This window comes from Molossus molossus, unplaced genomic scaffold, assembly GCF_014108415.1.
Source record: "Molossus molossus isolate mMolMol1 unplaced genomic scaffold, mMolMol1.p scaffold_m16_p_9, whole genome shotgun sequence".
NCBI classification, from domain to species: Eukaryota; Metazoa; Chordata; class Mammalia; order Chiroptera; family Molossidae; genus Molossus; species Molossus molossus.
This window is the reverse complement of record NW_023425403.1, coordinates 28250390-28270173: the sequence shown is the minus strand read 5'-3', so window position 1 is coordinate 28270173 and position 19784 is coordinate 28250390. Positions and strand designations below refer to the sequence as shown.

At 35.9% G+C, this 19784-nt stretch overlaps 1 protein-coding gene across 2 annotated transcripts; it reads right to left on the bottom strand.

Moving 5' to 3' along the window:
- Positions 1–5: 5 nt before the first annotated feature.
- On the bottom strand, positions 6–18422 carry IDO1 (indoleamine 2,3-dioxygenase 1). 2 transcript variants are annotated; one of them, XM_036250609.1, is made up of 11 exons: positions 18217–18421; positions 18024–18128; positions 14464–14559; positions 14230–14346; positions 7816–7934; positions 6778–6792; positions 5107–5206; positions 4406–4523; positions 3284–3335; positions 2691–2839; positions 17–1437 (listed from the first exon to the last, which is right to left on the bottom strand). In XM_036250609.1, the coding sequence occupies exons 1-11, from the start codon at positions 18310–18312 to the stop codon at positions 1088–1090; spliced, it is 1317 nt and encodes a 438-aa protein (XP_036106502.1). In that variant the 5' UTR covers positions 18313–18421; the 3' UTR covers positions 17–1087. The 2 variants fall into 2 exon arrangements, with proteins under 2 accessions (XP_036106503.1, XP_036106502.1); XM_036250610.1 differs by lacking the exon at positions 18024–18128 and having other exon boundaries at positions 6–1437; positions 18217–18422.
- Positions 18423–19784: the final 1362 nt, after the last annotated feature.

The window sequence follows — 19784 nt, the reverse complement described above, 5'->3', positions numbered from 1 at the left end:
TTCATTTCCTTGGGTTAGGGTGTGTTTGAGAAACAATATTACAATTATTTTCAGATGTTAGACCACATTTGTTACCACATTTCCTTCCTCAATTTTACTTGGTTTTACTCAACCTACCTCCTCAGAACTGGGCATTCCGTAAATTGAAAGTGCTTGCTGACAACTGTTGTACCTTCTTCCTCTTTTCATATTTAATAGAATACCCAATTTCTGGCTAACCATCTACTATCTCATGAAATCCTACTAAGTCATCTCATTTCCTACACCTCCCAGCTTCCAAAATTCTCTTCTTCTCTAATCTAGTTTACTTCAAGTCAAGTGAAAAGATGAGAGTTGTCAAAAAAGTTAAGTTCTCCTCTCACATAACTCCTTGTACAATCCTAAGTTACTTCACTCTTCTGAGCCTCAGCTCCCTCATCTTCAAAATGTGTTTACTCATGTGATTTTTGAGTTCCTCTCCAGCCCTAACTTTCTTAGATTCCATTGTTAAATAGCTCACTCCAGAGTGTGAGTGCCTGACAGCTCTGAACTCTTAGGAAAAGTGTATTTCAAATGTGACTTCTTGTTAACACGTATTGATCTATTCATAACATCAATGAAATATTCATCCAAAACATTTATTACATCTTTATTAAGAACTAGAGATGCATGGATCTGGTAAACCAGAGAGTCCCTGGTATCATGAAGCTTACATTGTAATGAAAATAAAGACAAGTAAACAGGTAATTATGAAAAAGTGTGATATTACTAAAGAAAAAGTCCAGGAATCTATTAGCCATGCTCGAAGGGTGGCAGTGTAGAATAGGTTTCATTTGGAGCAATATTTAATTATAGTTATGAATCAGTCAACTTTTAGTTCTTTTATTATATCACATCAATTTTTATCATTACATTCTAATTATATAGATCATAACACTTCTATCATAATTGCTTGTTATTGTTTTTATGCAAGAAATTCACAGACATCAGAAGAAATATTTTTAAAATAATTAAGAAATTTTTACATACTAATTTGTGGATCTGATAGAATGAGTAGCATTAACAAATGCAGACATCTTTGTCCTGAAGAAATATACCTTTGCTTGGGTTACATCATCAGGGCCTTCTCAGTTGTACCTCTTACAGTCTTTAGAAATTTCATGACATCAGTGCCTCCAGTTCCTTTATTTTCCTCTTCTGGTGGCTCTTCAGATGGCTGGGTATTTTTGGTCTGTTGTCTTGCAGGAATTACAATATATATAGTCACTATTTGCAAATGGTAACTTCTTAGGGAGACCATGGCATTCACACATTTCTTGTAAGTTTCCCATAGGTTATCATCCTTTTGTGAAAGGACAAACTCGCGAACTGAAGGTGCTGACTCCAAAGAATGAAGAAATTTCTGATGAGCTGGTGGCATATATGTTCGCATTTCCTGGAGAAAGTCAGCAGCATGTGCTGAAGGAACAGGTGAAAGATGAATTAGTCGAGAAAATGAAGCATCACACAATCCAGGGAGGAAGGACAGAGTGAGGTCAAAGTGGGCGGAAGATCACAGGCCAAATGCCTGGCATAAGGCAATAAATGTATAACCATCCTGTTAGAAAGCTACTAGTTAGTCTTCCTACTAGTAATTGCAATTATTGTAAAATATACTTAATTTTGAAAACCTGATGAGTTAAAGTCATTCTTTCATAAGATGAATTTTTGTGTTTCCTTTCTCGCTTTCCTACTCTATTTGATCCTTTGAAGAAGTCAATGCTATAGACAGTATATATATATATATATTTATACTGTATTTGACAGATTATGACACCAAGTCCAAGAAAGTTTAAAGAATGATTTTTAAATAAGTGAATGAACTAAAAAAAAAAAAAAAGCATATTTTCACCTATTTCTATTAAACAAAAGGTTAAGAAAAAAAGAGAAAGATAAAAGTCCTTCCTTTAAGCCCTCAGAAGGAGCATAATGAATATATTACCCCCGGGTTGCCGGGGCAGCAGCATGGCTGAATAAGAGCGGTGTCAACCTCTTCTTGTCGCTGAAGTCTCCACCTCCCCAGCTTCTACTCATAGTCCTATTTATTTGCAGGTGACTTTCTCATTTTGAATCTGATTGTACATGATCAGAATATGTGATATAGGTTTTACCATGTTCAATCAAGCCTTGTAAATACATATTTAAACGTCAAGACCAAGAGGACAATGAACATAGGTTTGAGTTCTGGCGTCAGTGCTTTCTAGCTGGTTAACAGGGAGACAGCCACTTATGCTCTTTAACTTTCTGCTTTTTCATCTGTGAAATGGGATGATGGCAACACGCGTTCTAGTGATTCTCCTAAAAGTACCAGACAAGCTCAGATAAGAACTTTGATGAGAAGATGTTTTGTCAGATATTTAAAAACTTGTATTCCCTAGGCTGGTTTGGTTCAGTGGTTGGAGTGTCGGCTGCCTACCAAAGAGTTACAGGTTTGATGTCCCATCAAAGGCACAGGCCTGGGTTGCAGGTTCAATGCCTGGCTCTGGTTGAGGTCTTGAAGGAGACAACTAGTCAATGTGTCTCTCTCACATCAATGTTTCTCTCTCTCCCTCCCTCTTGCTCTCTCCCTTCTACTCTAAAAATTAACAGAAAAATATCCTCAGGTGAGGAATAACAACAGAAAATATTGTATTAACATAAGAGATGATTATTATTTGTCATTTTCTGCTCACCTTCACCAGCACTATGCTGGATGCCCAGCAGAACATCAAAGCACTGAAATGTGCTGCTTTGAGCTGCACTACCCCCAGCGAACATTTTTGGGGTGTCCCAGACGCCTTCATACAGCAGACCCTCTGGAAGCTTGGGGTTTCCTTTCCAGCTAGGCCAAGAAGGAAGAAAAATCATTATTTGGATGGATTGCCAAATTTTCAGATATAAAATATTGCAGTGGAGAATAACACAAGACAGAGTTTATTCTTCTTCTTGCATATTCCCCTATCCACTCCAGTGAATGCAGGAGAATAATAAGTAACATGATTCTGAGAAAATTTGGCCTAAGTATTCTATAAATGGAATGTGCAGTTGCATTAGCAAAGATCATTCCTCTCTTTTTAAAATGACTAGCTTTTCTGTCCATACTCCCTTGTGCACCTGGACAAGTAATAACAGAGAGCATAGTCTATCATTTTTCTACAACATGTATTTTAGAATATTTAAAAAAATATTTTCTAAACATGATGGACAGTGGGGACTATCAATGGGAATTTGATATATTCTTTATGTTAATTATGTAAGAGAAAAATTCAAGCATAAAGCTACATACCCAGACAAGTATATGCGAAGAACATTGAAAAAAAGATGTGGGTCCACATGGTCTGTAAAAAGATAGAATGTGTTTAGTTAAGTAACATCCGTCTAAAAGGGAAATGAAGACATTGTAAACAACTGACAGAGGAGTTCAGTAGAGGCTACAGGAAAGGCATGAGGTCATTCTTTGTAGAGAAACTTCCTGAGGACAAGCTCTCACTCACTTGCCCTCTCCCAGGTGAGCCTCGCCCTTCTCTTGTGCCTCCTGAATGGGATCTACCAGGGGGCTAACACATGGCTTATATCCAAGAGCCTGGACCCACCTGCTACTCGTCCTCAGATCAATTAAACTGACAACATTTATTTAAGGCTACTTCATGTGCTTACTGACATAACAGATACATTTTGTGCATAAACAAACAAACAAATTTGAACAAGAGAAAAACAGAAACAAAAACTTCAGAAGTCCTATGGCCCACATCCCTAGGTCTGCCTCTTCCCATACATACATACAAAGTTTCCTAATGTCTTTGGTTTGAAGGTCAGTCTTCTCACCACGGACCACTCAGCATAACTCAAATCCCAGTGACAGACACATACTTATTAAGGCCTCCCAGTAGAGCAAATTTCCTTTTGCAAATCATACTTATGTACTTTTTTGGTTATTGTTTTGTAGCTGTTAATTTTGCAATTACTTTGGAGCTCAATGATTTTCTTTGTTGTTTCTTAGTTAACTTGTGAAAAAGCAGAATTTATATAGAGTTCTTATCAAGCAAAAGCTAAGTCTTTCAGAACTTAAAACAGCCTGCACTCTTGGCAAGTTTCTCCAAGGGTTTTAGTGAGAGGCAAAGATGTTTCTAGTTAGGTAGATTCAGCTGGGAGTCTGGCTTCAGTATTTAGTCCTTTGTAATCTTAGGTCATTTATCTTACCTCTCCAAATTTAGATTTTCTTCTCTATAAAATGAACATGAAAAACACTATCACTTGGAAAATATAAAAATTCAGTGAGATAAAATAAAATGAAAACACACCCACTAGGTGAGAGTGTGTTTGCTTCCATTTTGTCAACAACTCTATATCTCAGGTAATCAGAAACATTTGTCAGAGGCCTAGAATGTCATATGCACACAATATTTACCACGAATTTGCTGAAATACTTTAAGGGCTCTGTCCAGACAAGAAGTTACAAAATCCAGTGCATTTTGCAAAGTTTCTTTGTCCATATGCTGTATTGCATTGAATATAGTGGGAATTTTCTACAATAAAACAAAACAAAACAAAATAAAATAAAATAAAATAAAAAGGCAAACACTCAAGATTTCCTAGCATTAAACAGTGGCATAGAATAAAATCCCTCTAAGTCTTAATTCCTATATTAAATTTGTGATTTTTATTTCTTTCTTGAGCTGAGGATTCTCCAACTGTTTGACTAATTTTCTTATATATCCTTAAGCTTGAACTTGTCTTTCTTCATTTATCATTTAGAGATAAGTTTATAGCATTTTATATATTTCTATTTCTACTTCTAATAGTCAAAACCATTAGATTTATGTCACTATGTAATATAGTTCCCATGTCAAATTGCATTGAAAATATTCCTCTTATTGGGGTTTCAAATTTTATTCTAAATATGTGACTCCTACATATTATATTTTAGGCAGTGCACAAAAAATAAATAACATATTTGTTACTACCAGATTATCCCTTATCTCCAATTAAATAATCAAATGCTATATTTAGTCAGGATAAATTTACTTTATGCATAATATAGTTCAGTTACGAAGTGATTTCTCTGCTTATATGAATTGAGATACAAATTTTCTAAGATGGTTGACATACTTGTATTGCAGCAGCAGCTTCTATTTCAACCAATAGAGAAATCAGAAAGAATCCTTTACTGCAATCCGCACCAGGAAATGAGAACAGAATGTCCATGTTCCTAAGAAAATAAATTTAAAAGTCAAGAATGTAGCAAGAATATTATCAGTATATTTGTTGACTACTTTATATTTTTAAAATATTTTTACTTGTCTTGTTTTATTTTAGAATAATCTTTTCAGATAAGTATTACAGGTTTTATAATCTTCATTATATAGTCAGGAATATTAATGTTATATCTATTGTCTAAGATCATATCATTAATAGAAGATTAAGCTGGGACTTGAAATGCCATTGTAGAACTTGGAGCTAGAAATTCCAAGATCATTTATGTTAGTGCATTCATTTTTCCCATGCATGTATATATACGTACATAAATACATAAACACACACTCAGTGTTTATAGAGATATCTGTGCAATCTAATTTTAAAAAGTGGTCTTTTTGCTTAAATAACTGTATATGCATATTTTTATCTGTGAATCTGATTCAATTTATCAGTAGGAATTGTCTGGCTAATTCAAATAACTAAATAGACCCTATTTTCTTTCTTATTGACTATTTGCATTAGTGCAAACAGGTCTCAGTATCTGTATATCCATGAGTTTCATGGTGGCTAAATTCATAGTCTCTAAAGTCATACCACTGCTGTAGTTTACTTGCTGTGTTACTTGGAGCATTGATATTCCTCTGTTTCTGCATTAATATTCTCATCTGTAAAATGAGACTAATGACATCCTCTCACTTCCATAGCTTCCTATTTATTTTCAGATAGTGCTTAAACCCCTTATAATGGCCAAAAGTCCTACATAATATTTTTAAGTTTATTTATTCATTTCTTTTTTATATTGTTACTTTCATCATTGATTTATCAGCAACAACAGCTTTCCTTCAGCTCTGATAATGCACCAAGATTTTTTTCCTTTTCATCAAATGTATTGGGGTGACACTGGTTAACAGAATTATATAATGCATGAAGATTTTTGTCACTTGCTTTATTCTCCACAATGAACACTCTTTTTTTTTTTTCTTCTAGCTAATTTATACTTATTCTTGAGGACTCCGTTTAAATAACTTGTCACAGGGATACCTCCTTTGTCCCTTTTATTTGGTTGGACATTCCAGTAGTTTATCTTCTTATCCCTTCTCTTAATTATATAGTAATTTGTACAATTTTAATATGTTTCCTTTTCTCCCCATTAGTCCAGCTTCATCAGGGCTTGGTTATTCCTATGACATTTACCTTTATTTCTCTATCTCTTAACCTTTGCTTAGTATATGGATAAAAAATAGCAAGAATGGGGTCAAAAAGAATAACTTTATGTTTCTGGCCACTGAGTTCATTGTCATAGATAACAGATGTATGTGTATTTTATATTTAGACCTATTAAATACATTTGTATATATGCAAGAATTACATTCATATATATCTATAGCTATAATATCAAACAGTCACACCACCATCATAGATATAATTAAAGACCGGGATTATTTGCTCTTTAAATAATTACTTGAATTTTATTTTGCCTGAATTCAATTGACCTTTAAAAAATTATTTCCAATGATATTGATTAACCTATATTCACTTTGAATAACAAATAATTCTTAGACTAAAATAAGAACAAATACTTACTCATAAGTCATGGGCCTTTTCAAAGCAACAGTGAAGCAATGGACCAATTGGAAGAGAGAAGAAAGAAAAACATTTTAAAAATCAAATGATTTCAAGTTATTGATATTAGATTTAGTGCTGCTGTTATTAGATTTAATACTACTTATAAGAATTAATACTACTATCATTAAATTTAATGGTTCTTATAAACTATAGTTAGTAGATTTAAATATACTGTTAAAGGTACGACATAGTTGGGTAAAAAAGAAAAAGTATATTTTTATATTTTTCAAGTCATTGCAAATGCTTAGAATTTTATAAGGAAAATAAAAATTAAATATTCAACAAACATACATAAATAGTCATACTGGTTGTGACTAACAAAATAAACTTTCCTCAATCCATTCATTTCATTTTAGGCCATTTCCATGTCTAGAATATTCTTCTTGAGATACACACACACAGAGCCATGGGGCACCATAATTGTCTTATTCTTTTATTGTAGGAATTCCCATCACTAAATGATTAGGAAGATTCTAAATTCTGAGCAAGCTACTCAAAAAACAAAAAACAAAAAAACGCAGACATTGCCATCTCTACTGCTGAAGATGTTCTCTTAAACTCAACTGGATAGTTAAAAATTAAATTTGTAGAATCTCAGAAACACGTTAATCAAGAGAATCTAGACACAAAAGAGTACACATTCTATGATCTCATCACTATGAAATGCAATAACAGAAAAAACTAACTTCTGATATGGCAATATCAAAATATATTTGCCTGAGGTTAGAGAAGGGAATTGAAGGGAAAGAGCCACAAAAGAATTTCCCGAGGTGATAGAAATATTCTGTACCTTTCTTAGGGTTATACATGATTATAATAGACTTAGCAAACTGACCACTTAGGATTTGTGCATTTTATTGTATGCTAATTATACACCTCTCTCTCATATATGTACAACATGTTTGTGATACATCAAAGAAACCTTACCCCTGAAACAGAGGAGAAAGCTATACTGCCCCAAATTAAACATTTTTATTATAATCACTGTTTACATACCCATTGGGATCCTTTTTCTTCCAGTTTGCCAAGACACAGTCTGCATATACCAGGATGGGAGGCAGTCCCAGCTTCTCAGAGAGTTTGCAGTAAGGGATAGCAATATTGCTTGGCAGGACCTAATTAAAACACAATATTTAGTATAATCTTTGAAGAGTCTTAGTTTTCTTTTGCTTCCTGGGTGCCAAAACATGAACTGTTATATAGAAGGGCACCTTGAAAACAAATGCTTATTTCTCTTCCCCATTTTGTAACCTAGTTCTGGTTAATTGTTAAATGTTTGAGTTTTCGATTTGTATTGATGTGGTCGCAATCTAATCATAGAGAAAAACGGAAGTAGAGGGCAAGGAGAACAATGACTGTATCCTTGACTGTCTCATGACCCTATGCTATCTGCATTCATTCATTTATTCATCCCATGAATATTGGTCAAGCTACTCTGCTATGCAAGGCACTGTTTATACACCCACAATGCAAAGATAAAATTAATTGTCTCAAAGGAGCTCAAAGTCATTTGTAATTAAGGCTTTTGGATATGATACATAATAGAAGTGCAAAAAGATGGCTGCACTTAGAGTACAGTGTTGACAGAAACTCTCTACTGGATGGTTTTTTAGAAAACCTCACCATAGGGGTCATTAGTGCTTGGCCTTAAAATCTTACCTGTGTTGGTAAGAGGAATTGCTCTTGTTTTCTATTTCCATGCAAAATATATCAACGGGAGTGACATTCTTGGCTTATCTCAGCGCCTTTACCCACCCCTCTTCAGAAGTTTATTTAATTGCTGAGTTTTGGAGTAAAACTATAGCTCAGTCCCTTTTTCTCCTCAACTCTTCTGTTCTGGAACCTGTTACTCGTAGATGCTCTGTTTTGGGCCACTTCATAAAAGGCTCCTACCCCTACGAGGGGGATCCTGATGGGTAAGTGCACTCAGCTTGTCCATGGTTGACACATACTAAAGCCACATTCTCCAACTGCTCTATTAGTCATGAAGCTGACATTTTCTTTTTCATTTGCCTTACTTCTTCATCTAACTATATTTGGTTTATAATTACATGATCCCATGTAATAATTATAGTCATGCTTATCATCAGCTGCCTATAGTTTGGGATACGCATATCTAACCAGGCAAAGGACAGGGATGTGTGTGGCCCATCTGGGGTAGTGCATTGTAGGACTTAATGATGATTTAACCAAAATAACAAAAATGTAAGAATAGAATCATTGATTAATAAAAGAACACTTGGCTGCCTGGCTGGTGTGGCTCAGTGGACTGAGCATCATCCCATGGACTGAGAATTCCCAGTTCGATTCCCGGTCAGGGCATATGCCCAGGTTGCAGGCTTGATCCCCAGTAGGGGGTGTGCAGGTGGTAGCCGATGGATGTTTCTCTCTCACATGGATATTTCTATCTCTCTCACCATTCCTCTCTTTCTTAAAAAAATCAATAAACACACACACACAAAAACAAACAAACAAACAAGCAAACACTTAGATGTGTACTTTCCTTTGCAGACCTTGTGCTACTGGAAATAAAACATTCTGTTTGGCAAATGCTTTCCCTATATTTCAAAAGGAAATACATTGTGTTCCTCTCTAGATTAGAGAAAAGATCAAAAGGGAACAAAAGGGAAAACATTTAATCAAATAATTCATTTGAAATGGCTTAGGAAAATGAAAGGAAATGTTCAAACACATCTTCATCTGTTATAGACACCCATGCAGCTGCTAAGAAATTCAGTCGCTAATTCCTTGCCCATTCTCAAGCAAAATGTGCCTTGTATTGATGTAACCTATTTTTTATACATTTATTTTTTCTTCCTACAATTTTTTCACTTAAAAATTTTTTTTAATTTTTGTTTTCTTTATTGACCTTAGAGAGAGAGAGTAAAGGAGAGGGAGAGAGAGACAGAAACATTGATGAGAGAGAACATCGATTGGCCACCTCCTGCATGCCCCTCACTGGGGATTGGGCCCACAACCTGGGCATGTACCCTGACCAGGAATCAAACCGGTGACCTCTTGGTGCATGGGTCGATGCTCAATCAGTGAGCCACACTATCCGGGCTTCAGTTAAATTTAAAAAGTATATTTATATATTTTTTTCATCACCAGCTTCTAAGATCTCTTTTAAAATGAATGATATGGATTTCCGGTCAAGATGGCAGAGTAGGTAAACGCGGTATTACCTCCGGCCACAACCACATCAAAATTACAACTAAACTACAGAAGAACCATCATTCAAAACCACCTGACATCGAGCTGAATGGTAGTCCTACAAGTAAGAAATTAAAGCAGCGGCCACATTGAAACTGGTAGGAGGGGCAGAGGCATGGACAGGCTGGTCCCACACCCACGTGTGCTGGATAAAAATCAAGAGGGACACCTCTGCTGGGAAGGTTGTCCTTGAGTAGTGAGGGGGTCCCCCTTCCACACCAGGGTACCAGTTCAGGGTTAGAGTGCCAGGAAGAGAAGTCCCTATAACTTCTGACTAGAAAAACCAGTAGGAACTGAGGCAGAGAAAGGGTGCGGCTGCTGGAGCCCCAGGCAGCTCCTCTTAAAGGGTCCCTGCATAGACTTACTCAGACTGGCTCCTTCTGAGCTCCAGCCTGGCAGAGACAGCTCAAAAGGCACCAGAGACATACGAGGAAGAACTGAGTTGTTTGGCATTGGGGCGGAGGCTGCAGAGGCAGCTTTCTCCTGGACAGATTGCTGTCAGAAGCCTTTGTTCCTTTGGTGAGCCCTTTCCCCATGAGGCCACCAAGTAACAGCCATATCTGGAACTCCAGCCACCTGGCTCATACAATTTGCCCTGCCCTGGTGATTCCCTGAGGCCCTGCCCCACCCAACTTTCAGGCCCGTCCAAGTTGTTCCCAGTTGCTTTACCATAGGAATGGCCTGTCTTGGATCCTTCTTCAGAGTTTCCTAAATTCTCTCAAACAAGCAGCATTTGGTCTCAGTAAACCCCATAACTCTCATTAAGTGACCCCAGGCCTGGCACTAGAAGCAGTCAGTCTTAATTCACAACTTGGCTTTACCTGGGCACCTTCAAGCCCAGCACAAGAAGCAGCCATCTGTAGGCTGCTTTGTAGCTAATGCCTGGTGGCTCTGGGTAGAACACAGGCAGTGGCTGACCTTACCTCAGAGCCAGCACACCCAGTGGACAGCTTCAGAACACTGTGAAACACCACCACCCAACCACCTCCACAAGTGACACACTCAAGGAATGGACTCCTTGGGTACCAGAGCCTTTCTAAAGTAAGTCTTGCTCTGTGTGGTGGGCCCTTGCACAGCTGATCATCCAAGGTAGTCAGAGGTCAGTGGATAGTGGGCACAACTAGGCCTTGCAGATGATCAGCCTGAGTAAAACCCTCTGATTGATGTGCCAACAGCAATCAAGACTCAATGACAACAAAAGGGTATGAAGTCCACCTGAGGGGTGGACCTCGAGGGCCCAGCTAGGCCACTAAGAAGGCTGGGCCACTGGACCCTACAGGACACCTACTACAATAGGTCACCCTAGGAAGCCCAGGAGACATAGCAACTCTACCTAATATATAGAAACAACCACAGGGAGGCAGCCAAGGTGAGGAGACAAAGAAACATGTCCAAAATGAAAGAACAGAACAAAACTCCAGGAAAAGAACTAAATGAAATGGAAATAAGTAATCTAACAGATGCAGAGTTCAAAACATTGCTTATAAGGATGCTCAAAGGCCTGGCTAGTGTGGTTCAGTGATTAAGCATCAAACCATGCACCAAGAGGTTCATGGTTCAATTTCCAGTCATGACACATGCCTAGGTTGTGGGCCAAATTCCCAGTGGGGGGCATGCAGGAGGTGACCAATCGATGTGCTCTCTCATTGATGTTTCTATCTCTCTCTCCCTCTCCTTTCCTCTCTCTCAAAAATCAGTAAAGAAAAAAAAAGGATGCTCAATGAACTTAGTGAGAACTTCAATAAACTTAGTGAGGGCCTCAAGAGCATAAAAAAGGACCAGTCAGAAATGAAGGCGGCACTAACTGAAATAAAGAATAATTTACAGAGATTCAATAGTAGAATAGGTAAAGCCAAGAAGCAAAGTATCAATTTGGAATATAAGGATGCAAAAAACACCCAATCAGAACAGCAAAAAAAAAAAAAAAGAATCCAAAAAAATGATGATAGTGTTAGGAGCCTATGGGAATTTTAAGCATGCCAACATTTGCAACATGGTGGTGCCAGAAGGAGAAGAGAGAGAATAAGAAATTGAAAACCTATTTAAATAGCAATGACAGAAAACTTCCCTAACTTGGTAAAGAAAATAGGCATAGACATCTAGGAAGCACAGAGGGTCCCAAACAAGATGAATCCAAGAGGCCCACACCAAGACACATCAGAATCAAAGTGCAAAAGGTTCAACACAAAGAGAGAATCTTAAAAGCAGCATGAGAAAAGCAGCTACCTACAAGGGAGCTCCCATATGACTGTTAGACTGTTAGCCGATTTCTCAAAAGAAACTTTGCAGACCAGAAGGGAGTGGCAAGAGATAATCAAGGTGATATAAAGCAAGAACTGACAACCAAAATTAGTCTATCTTGCAAAGCTATCATTAAGAATTGATAGACATATAAAGAGTTTCCCAGACAAGAAAAAGCTAAATGAATTCATCACCACCAAGCCAGTATTATATGAAATGTTGATAAAAAATATGAACAAACAAAATGGCAATAAATACATATCTATCGACAATTGAGTCTACAAACAAAATGAACAAGCAGAATAGAAACATTCTTATAGATACAGAGAACATTTTGTTGGTTTCCAGAGGGGAGGGGGGTTGAGGGAATGGGTGGAAAAGGTGAAGAGATTAAGAAGTACAAATTGGTTGTTAGACTGACAAACCTCAAAGGGAAGGGGTAGGGGAATAAAACAAAAAACTTCTTTGCATATATGCACAACCAATGGACACATACAACAGTGTGGGGAAAGGCAGGAGGGGGGTGGGAGCAGGGAGGAGGAGGGCAATAGGGGAAAAAGGAAGAACATCTGTATCATATTCAACAATAAAGATAAGTTTAAAGAATGAAATACAATGAATGAAATGGCATATAAAAATATACATATTTATGTTTTATTTTATAACTCTGATATCCAACCTGGTGAATGTATTGTCTTTTGATTTGGCCATGTACATTCTGATGTCCACATTTTTTGCCAGCTTCTATCTTTTTTCTGTTCCCCTCTTGTGTGGATAAGCATTACCAAATCTTTCAAGCACTAATTCAAATTCCACTTCCTTCTTGAAGCATTTCATGATTACATTAACTACAATTTAACTCCTCTGGACTCTCATGCTTCTATATCTATAGTTTGTTGTCCTAAATTATTGATGCTGCATTATGGATATTCTTTTTATATACAATGTCCACACATTTAGCTAGACTCAGATTCTGGCAAGTCCAGTAAGATCACATGCTTAGCTAAATTTTAAGGTAGGTTGCCAGACTAGAGCTTATTTTAAACTTTTTGTGTCATCACAAATCTTGACACAGCAGTTTAATGATTATAAGGAAATACAAGTTGTCCCATGATTATAAAGAGCAACCTTTTCTCTTTTCTCTGTATCAGGGAATGACTCATCACATGGGTGGACTATATGTGTTGTTCTATCTTTAAACAGGAAAGAAAAAGCTAAGATAAGCTACCTTCCTCAAAAAAGAAAGTAGTTTCACTAAATGCCAAAGGTGCGCTTGGAATCTATGTTATCCCTTCATGATGTAACAGTTAGGTATTATAGTCTATCTTGGTTTCATGTGATTAGGGTTGCCAGATAAAATACAAGATGATATTATTTTAAATTTAAAGTTACCTACTGTTGATGAGAGTAGAGTGAAACTAATATATATTCTTTTATGTTGACAGATGTAAGATATCATTTTAACATTAACTAAGAATAGCCATATAATTTTTATATCTCCCAAAAGTCATAGAGAAAAGGTTTTCATATTCAAATATATTGATTATGTATAATTTATAATAATAAGCCACTAAAATCAAGTAAAGTATTTTTTAATAACAAATTGAAGTTCAGAAACTCAATAAAAAATTATAAAGTAATTTCAAATGATGACTAGAATGCTTATATAGTAACTAAACATTGTTTCCAATATAATTTAAATGAAAGAAGCAGGACATATATGTATTTGCACAGAATGGAACAATTGTGTTATATTAGTTAAAGACTAAAAATTTAATAATGATCACAGGTGACGTTGCAAAGTAAGTGAATAATTTTTTTTCCATTTTTTTTAGTTGCCTTATTTTTCAAGTTTTACAAAATGCAGTTATAATAGTTTTAGAATATTTTTATGTTAAATGTAAGTTGGATATTAATCTGTCATGTAGCATAAAAAATATTAGGAAATCTCCATACCTTACAAGCATCATCACCTTGGTTCCACACATATGCCATGGTGATATACCCTAGGACCAGGTGTGCAAGGCGCTGCATCTTGTGTCCTTGGAGGTCATCAATGCTGAGCAATGGTAACTGGGAATAAATGGAGAGGTTGACCCAGATTAACATGGGTGACATTATAGCTTCAACACCAAATTAAAAATGTTAAGAAGTTATTGAAAAGAAGATCAGTGTAATAGTTATTCACACCTTTTCAGCTTCTGCACGTAGTTCATCCATCTCAATCAGGAGAGGAAGTTCTTTAACAATGGAAATCCAAACATCATAAGGGTGAGGTAGTTCCTCCTTAAAAAAAAAAAAGGTTATTATAAAATAGTTTTGTCTCCCACTGATAGTCTGTCTTGCCTTTAAATCAATACTGTGCAATGCAGCCCTGACACACACTTGCCTATTTAACTCTATCAACACCTGCCCAGCATTGCCACTGGCACACTCAAGGCTCATCACCTTCTCTGCATTCCTCCTCCTCTCCCAAGCACTCTCATCTCCTCTTTTTCAAAGGTCATCTCCAAAGTTCTACTAAAATCTTCCTGACTACTACATATTCCCAATGATAAATCCTATGTATTGCATACCTTTACCCATTTTTAAGTAATATATTTGTTAACTGTTATTATATTTACTTCTCAGCTAGATTTTAAGTCTTTTTTGTAGGAAAGAAATATGAGATTTATTAAATATCATCAGCAGACTAGGAACTTCACTCAATGATTTCTCATTTAATTATTGTAGTGACCCAAAAAGTCGATTGTCTTCATGTCACAAATATGGAAAAAGGCTTGGACAGTTTACTAACTTGTTTTGTATATATAGTTCATTGTGATTCAAATTTGTTTCCAACTTTCAACAATCCATGCTCTTTTTACATCTTACTACCCGATGGCAAGGTCTTTATCATGCTGTGAATTCTATATTTCCTACAGAACCTGGCACAGTGCTGGATACGTAGGAAACGCCATATATATATACATGTTGAGTGCCCACTCTGGCTCACTATAGGTTTATTTTTTTCCCAAAAAGTTCAAATAAAAGTGCCTCTCTGGATCTTATCATATTTATAATCTAATATGAAGGGAAACATATAAGCAAAATACCTAGGAAACACTCTAAAATGAGATTCAGATCCCTGAACAACTACCCCTATGCCCTGGTCCCATCTCTCCTTCATTAAGCTACTTCAAGACACGTCCTTGGTGTCACCAAGGCTGACCTCTATGGATGGAGAGATTAAGTGAAACCAAAAGGGTGAAATTTTAAACTGTAAAACAAAGTTAATGTTATAAATAAGTTATAAAACAAGAATGCACATGTACTATAAAATTCAAACATTTTCAGGGCTGCAGACAATTGGCTAGTCTTAATCTGTTAGAGCAGAGTTTTAGCAATGAACGAGTTAGACAGTATGTTCACTAGAGTGTCACCTTTCTTGTTTACCCTGAACTATTCTCCCTAACCACACAAATGCTGTGCTCTAGTGTTTTTAGTATTCTTATATATTTTTTGTTGTGTGTTTCATTGGGTAGCATACCAAATTATTGGCTGTTATTTTTCCCCAGAACAGAAATTTGTTTTTGGTTACATATCATGATCAGAGTCCTATTTAACAGAAGTTTCAACAAATATAAAATCCAATCAATAACATACTTCTGGTTCAGAGGATGCCTAACTGACACCATACAAATGAAGGATAACAAGAGGGCCATTCAATTTATGCTACGTTAGACAATGTGTTTTGTATCCATATGGAATTAAAGACATATTATTTTCTTTGGAACTAGGAAGCTGATAGGTTATAAGAGATGGAATGCATTTTTTTGAAGCTTATACTTTGCCTGAACGATCTTCAATGAAGAACATAAAGTAACCCTTAATTTTTGTGAGTGTTTCAAGACACTGAATCTAATTTCCTAAGCATCTCAAGTAGCAACATTATTTTTTTAAGTAGCTCAGGAAGAATTTTGTTTTGCCTCTGTTTGGAGTTTTGCTTTAATGCATGGAATCTGTTCTATGGAGTCTCCATAATTACTGTGATTTTTTTTTTTTTATTTTTGTACAAGAAATGAATCTTTTTTGGGGAAAAAACTAAATATGAGGTTTGGTAATTTCTAAAAAAGTTATTTATTTATTTATTTATTTATTTATTTATTTATTTATTTATTTATACTGTTGATAAGTATACTAAAACAAGCCAGTACTGGTAAATGTTTGTGCTTATATGGAGAAGGAACAAATCGGACTAGTATTGATTTGCAAATATAAAGTAAACTAGGTGCTTTTGGCAATAAAATTAAAATCTATACTTCACAGTCTTCTTTTTTATCCTCACCTGAGGAGGGTTTTGCATTTACCTTCAGACAGAGTGGGAGGGAGAGAGGGAGGAAGAGAGAGAGAGAAGCATCAACATGAGAGAGACACAACGAGTGGTTGCCACCCACACGACCCCAGGGACAAATTGAGGGCACAAACTAAGGGCACATTCCCTTAGCAGGAACTGAACCCAGGACTCTCTGGTCTGCAGGCTGACGCTCTAATCGCTGAGCCAAACTGGCCAGGGCTATACTTCCTAGTCTTAAATTAACTTAATAATTTGAAGGTACAAATAATGGATTAGGAGGAAGAATTTGCTTTAGATTTTCCTCTATTACACTAGGTATTTACAGAATGTTATTTCTAAGTACAGTTAGAGTGGAATCTCTGACATATATATTTACTGCATTTAATAATGCTTTCTAGAGTGTGGACTCTGGTTGAGCCACAAACAGAAACATATTTTTGTACATTATTCTTGGAACATGGAACCAGTTCCTAAAAACACTCTCCTGGACTCTCATTATCTTGTTACACTCAAGAGTGATGGTGGGGAAGGGAGAGTGCCTAGTGATTTCTTCTCTTAAGAGAGTCAGCATAATATAATGGTTTGAAAATCATGAACTCTGAAGCCAAAAATATTAGACTCATATCCTGTCTCTGTCATTGCTAACTGTGTGAGTTTGGATAACTACTAAAATTGTGCATAGCTTAGATTTCTCATCAGAAAAATCAGGTTATTAACAGCACACTTTATAGGATGGTTGTGAAGATGGAAAAGATGCTTAAAATATTAAATTAATATTTTGATAATGAAAATATTGATTAATGATAAGAGTTTTCATGGCATTCTTTTCAGGATGAATTAGGGAAATGCCATTGTTAAGGTAAACATTACTTGTGTTTCACTTTGTAGACAAAACTTGTAAAAAAAAAAAGGTAGTTCAGACTCCTTTTGACTCTTTGACAACATTATTGCTTGTTGCTTAGTAATAACAAGCAATATTAATGCAACACACTTGCTAGATGTGCCATCTCAGAAGCCTAATCAAAATACAAGCATATACTTTGTACAATTTACGGTATACCAGGCAAGAAAGGGGATACCTTTGACTATGGATCAATTATTATTTCATTGTTTTTCAAAATGCCCTCCGAAATCACAATTGTATTAAACCAAAATACATCTACTGTTTCCCTATCTCATCACACTCTGTATCTGTGTAAGATAAGTAGTGCATCTAAGAGTAAATTCCTAGCTTAAAAATTTTAAGAAAGTTAAGCAGAACCCATTTGTTAAAACTCTGCCTTCAAGTTTGGCAAGCTTTATCCATTTATTAAGCAGGAATGACTAAACCACATTTTTAAAAAATAGAGGTTGACTTACCCAGATAAGTAATAACAAGAAAATATTTTTGCCATAATTCAGTACCCTCTCTTACCAGTGGATTCTGTAGAGCAAAGCCCACATTTTCATCTATGTGGTATTCTTCATCAATGTCCCAAGCACTTCCCATAGGAGTTACTTCATGTGCCATTCTTGCAGTCTATGCATTTTAAAAAAATAGAGGTTGACTTACCCAGATAAGTAATAACAAGAAAATATTTTTGCCATAATTCAGTACCCTCTCTTACCAGTGGATTCTGTAGAGCAAAGCCCACATTTTCATCTATGTGGTATTCTTCATCAATGTCCCAAGCACTTCCCATAGGAGTTGCTTCATGTGCCATTCTTGCAGTCTATGCCTCTGGCTCTCCTCAGTCTGCAAGGAGTTTCAGAGCATCTATTTATTGGAGATGTTGCCATAAGCAGTGACCACAGCATCTCAAGTAGAAAGTAGGAAATTACTTCCACTTTTGAAGGAACAGTTTCATTTTCCATTTCGTTTGTAATCTGATAAACAGCGAGATCACATAAACATCATTGTTCATCATATAAAGAAACTAAAAGTTTATATTCCATGACACATTTTTATCTCTGGGAATATCATTTGTTTACTGCTGTAGGGGAGCTTGGAAAGGACCTAATTGAAATACAAAAGCCATGAAAATGGCTGACCAGAAGAGAACATTTTTATTTTATGGGAACTTTTAAATCTTTGAATTAAAATGATGAATTTTACCAAGGCAAAAGTCCTAAACCATCATTTATTTACTACTGTTATTGGCTTTCTTTTAACTTACCAGGGATCTTTGAACATACTAATGTGTTGTTTCGGCAGCCATGAAATACAACCTGTAATACAATGAACTGTTAGTCAGTGACTCTGAAGTAGAAAAAAGTGGTAGCACGTGAAGAATTTAAGAAGACAGTACCTTTTCACCTTCCATTTTTCTTACCCAGTCTTTGATCTGTGTTCATAATGATGGAGTTTTTCCTTCTCCATATTCCTAGTAAGTCACTTTATTGTGATTTTCCTGCATCTCTACTATATCTGACTTGTAGGGACTGAGGCAAAAGTTGTTCACACTTGAAGACTTTGTAATATATTGAAAAGAAGGATAAACTACCTTGTTTTTGTTTTTTTTAAGACTGGGCTTTGCCATACAGACTTAAATATACATTAAGACTACATTTGATAAAGGTTTTCAGGGTGTCTGCTGGTCTATGAACACTTACAGTCATTGTTTCAATGTCACTAACAAAGCCCAAGCAAAAACAGTAGCCATATTGTTCCATTTGATGATCAAAAGGTGAAGAGAAGTTAATGTTCAGTACATTAAAAGACAATGCAGTTTTGTCATACAGTTAATCAGTACTGGGAATATATTTTAATAGTACATGACTTTGTGACTACATTCTAGGCATAGTTCTCACACTGTTCTTCCCTATTACATTGAAGCTTTTATAATGAGGATGTCATTTTACAAGAATATGTTCTTAAAATAAAGGTAAGGGAAAACGAAACAGAAATTTTATAGCAAAGAGTACACAATGACTCAATCTCTTTAAAATGAATGATTCACCACAGAACTTATATGCATGTATGCATGACCAATGGACATGGACAACTAAGCCGGGGACGGGGCGGGGGTGGGGTGGGGAGGGGGGGTGCCAATGGGGTAAAAAAGGTAAAATATCTGTAACAAAAAAATAAATAAAAATTAAAAAAATAAATAAATAAAATGAATGATTCATGAGGCTGATATTGAAACCAGTTCCAAGAAAAAAGAAAACAAATAAATAAAATGTTGACTTACCA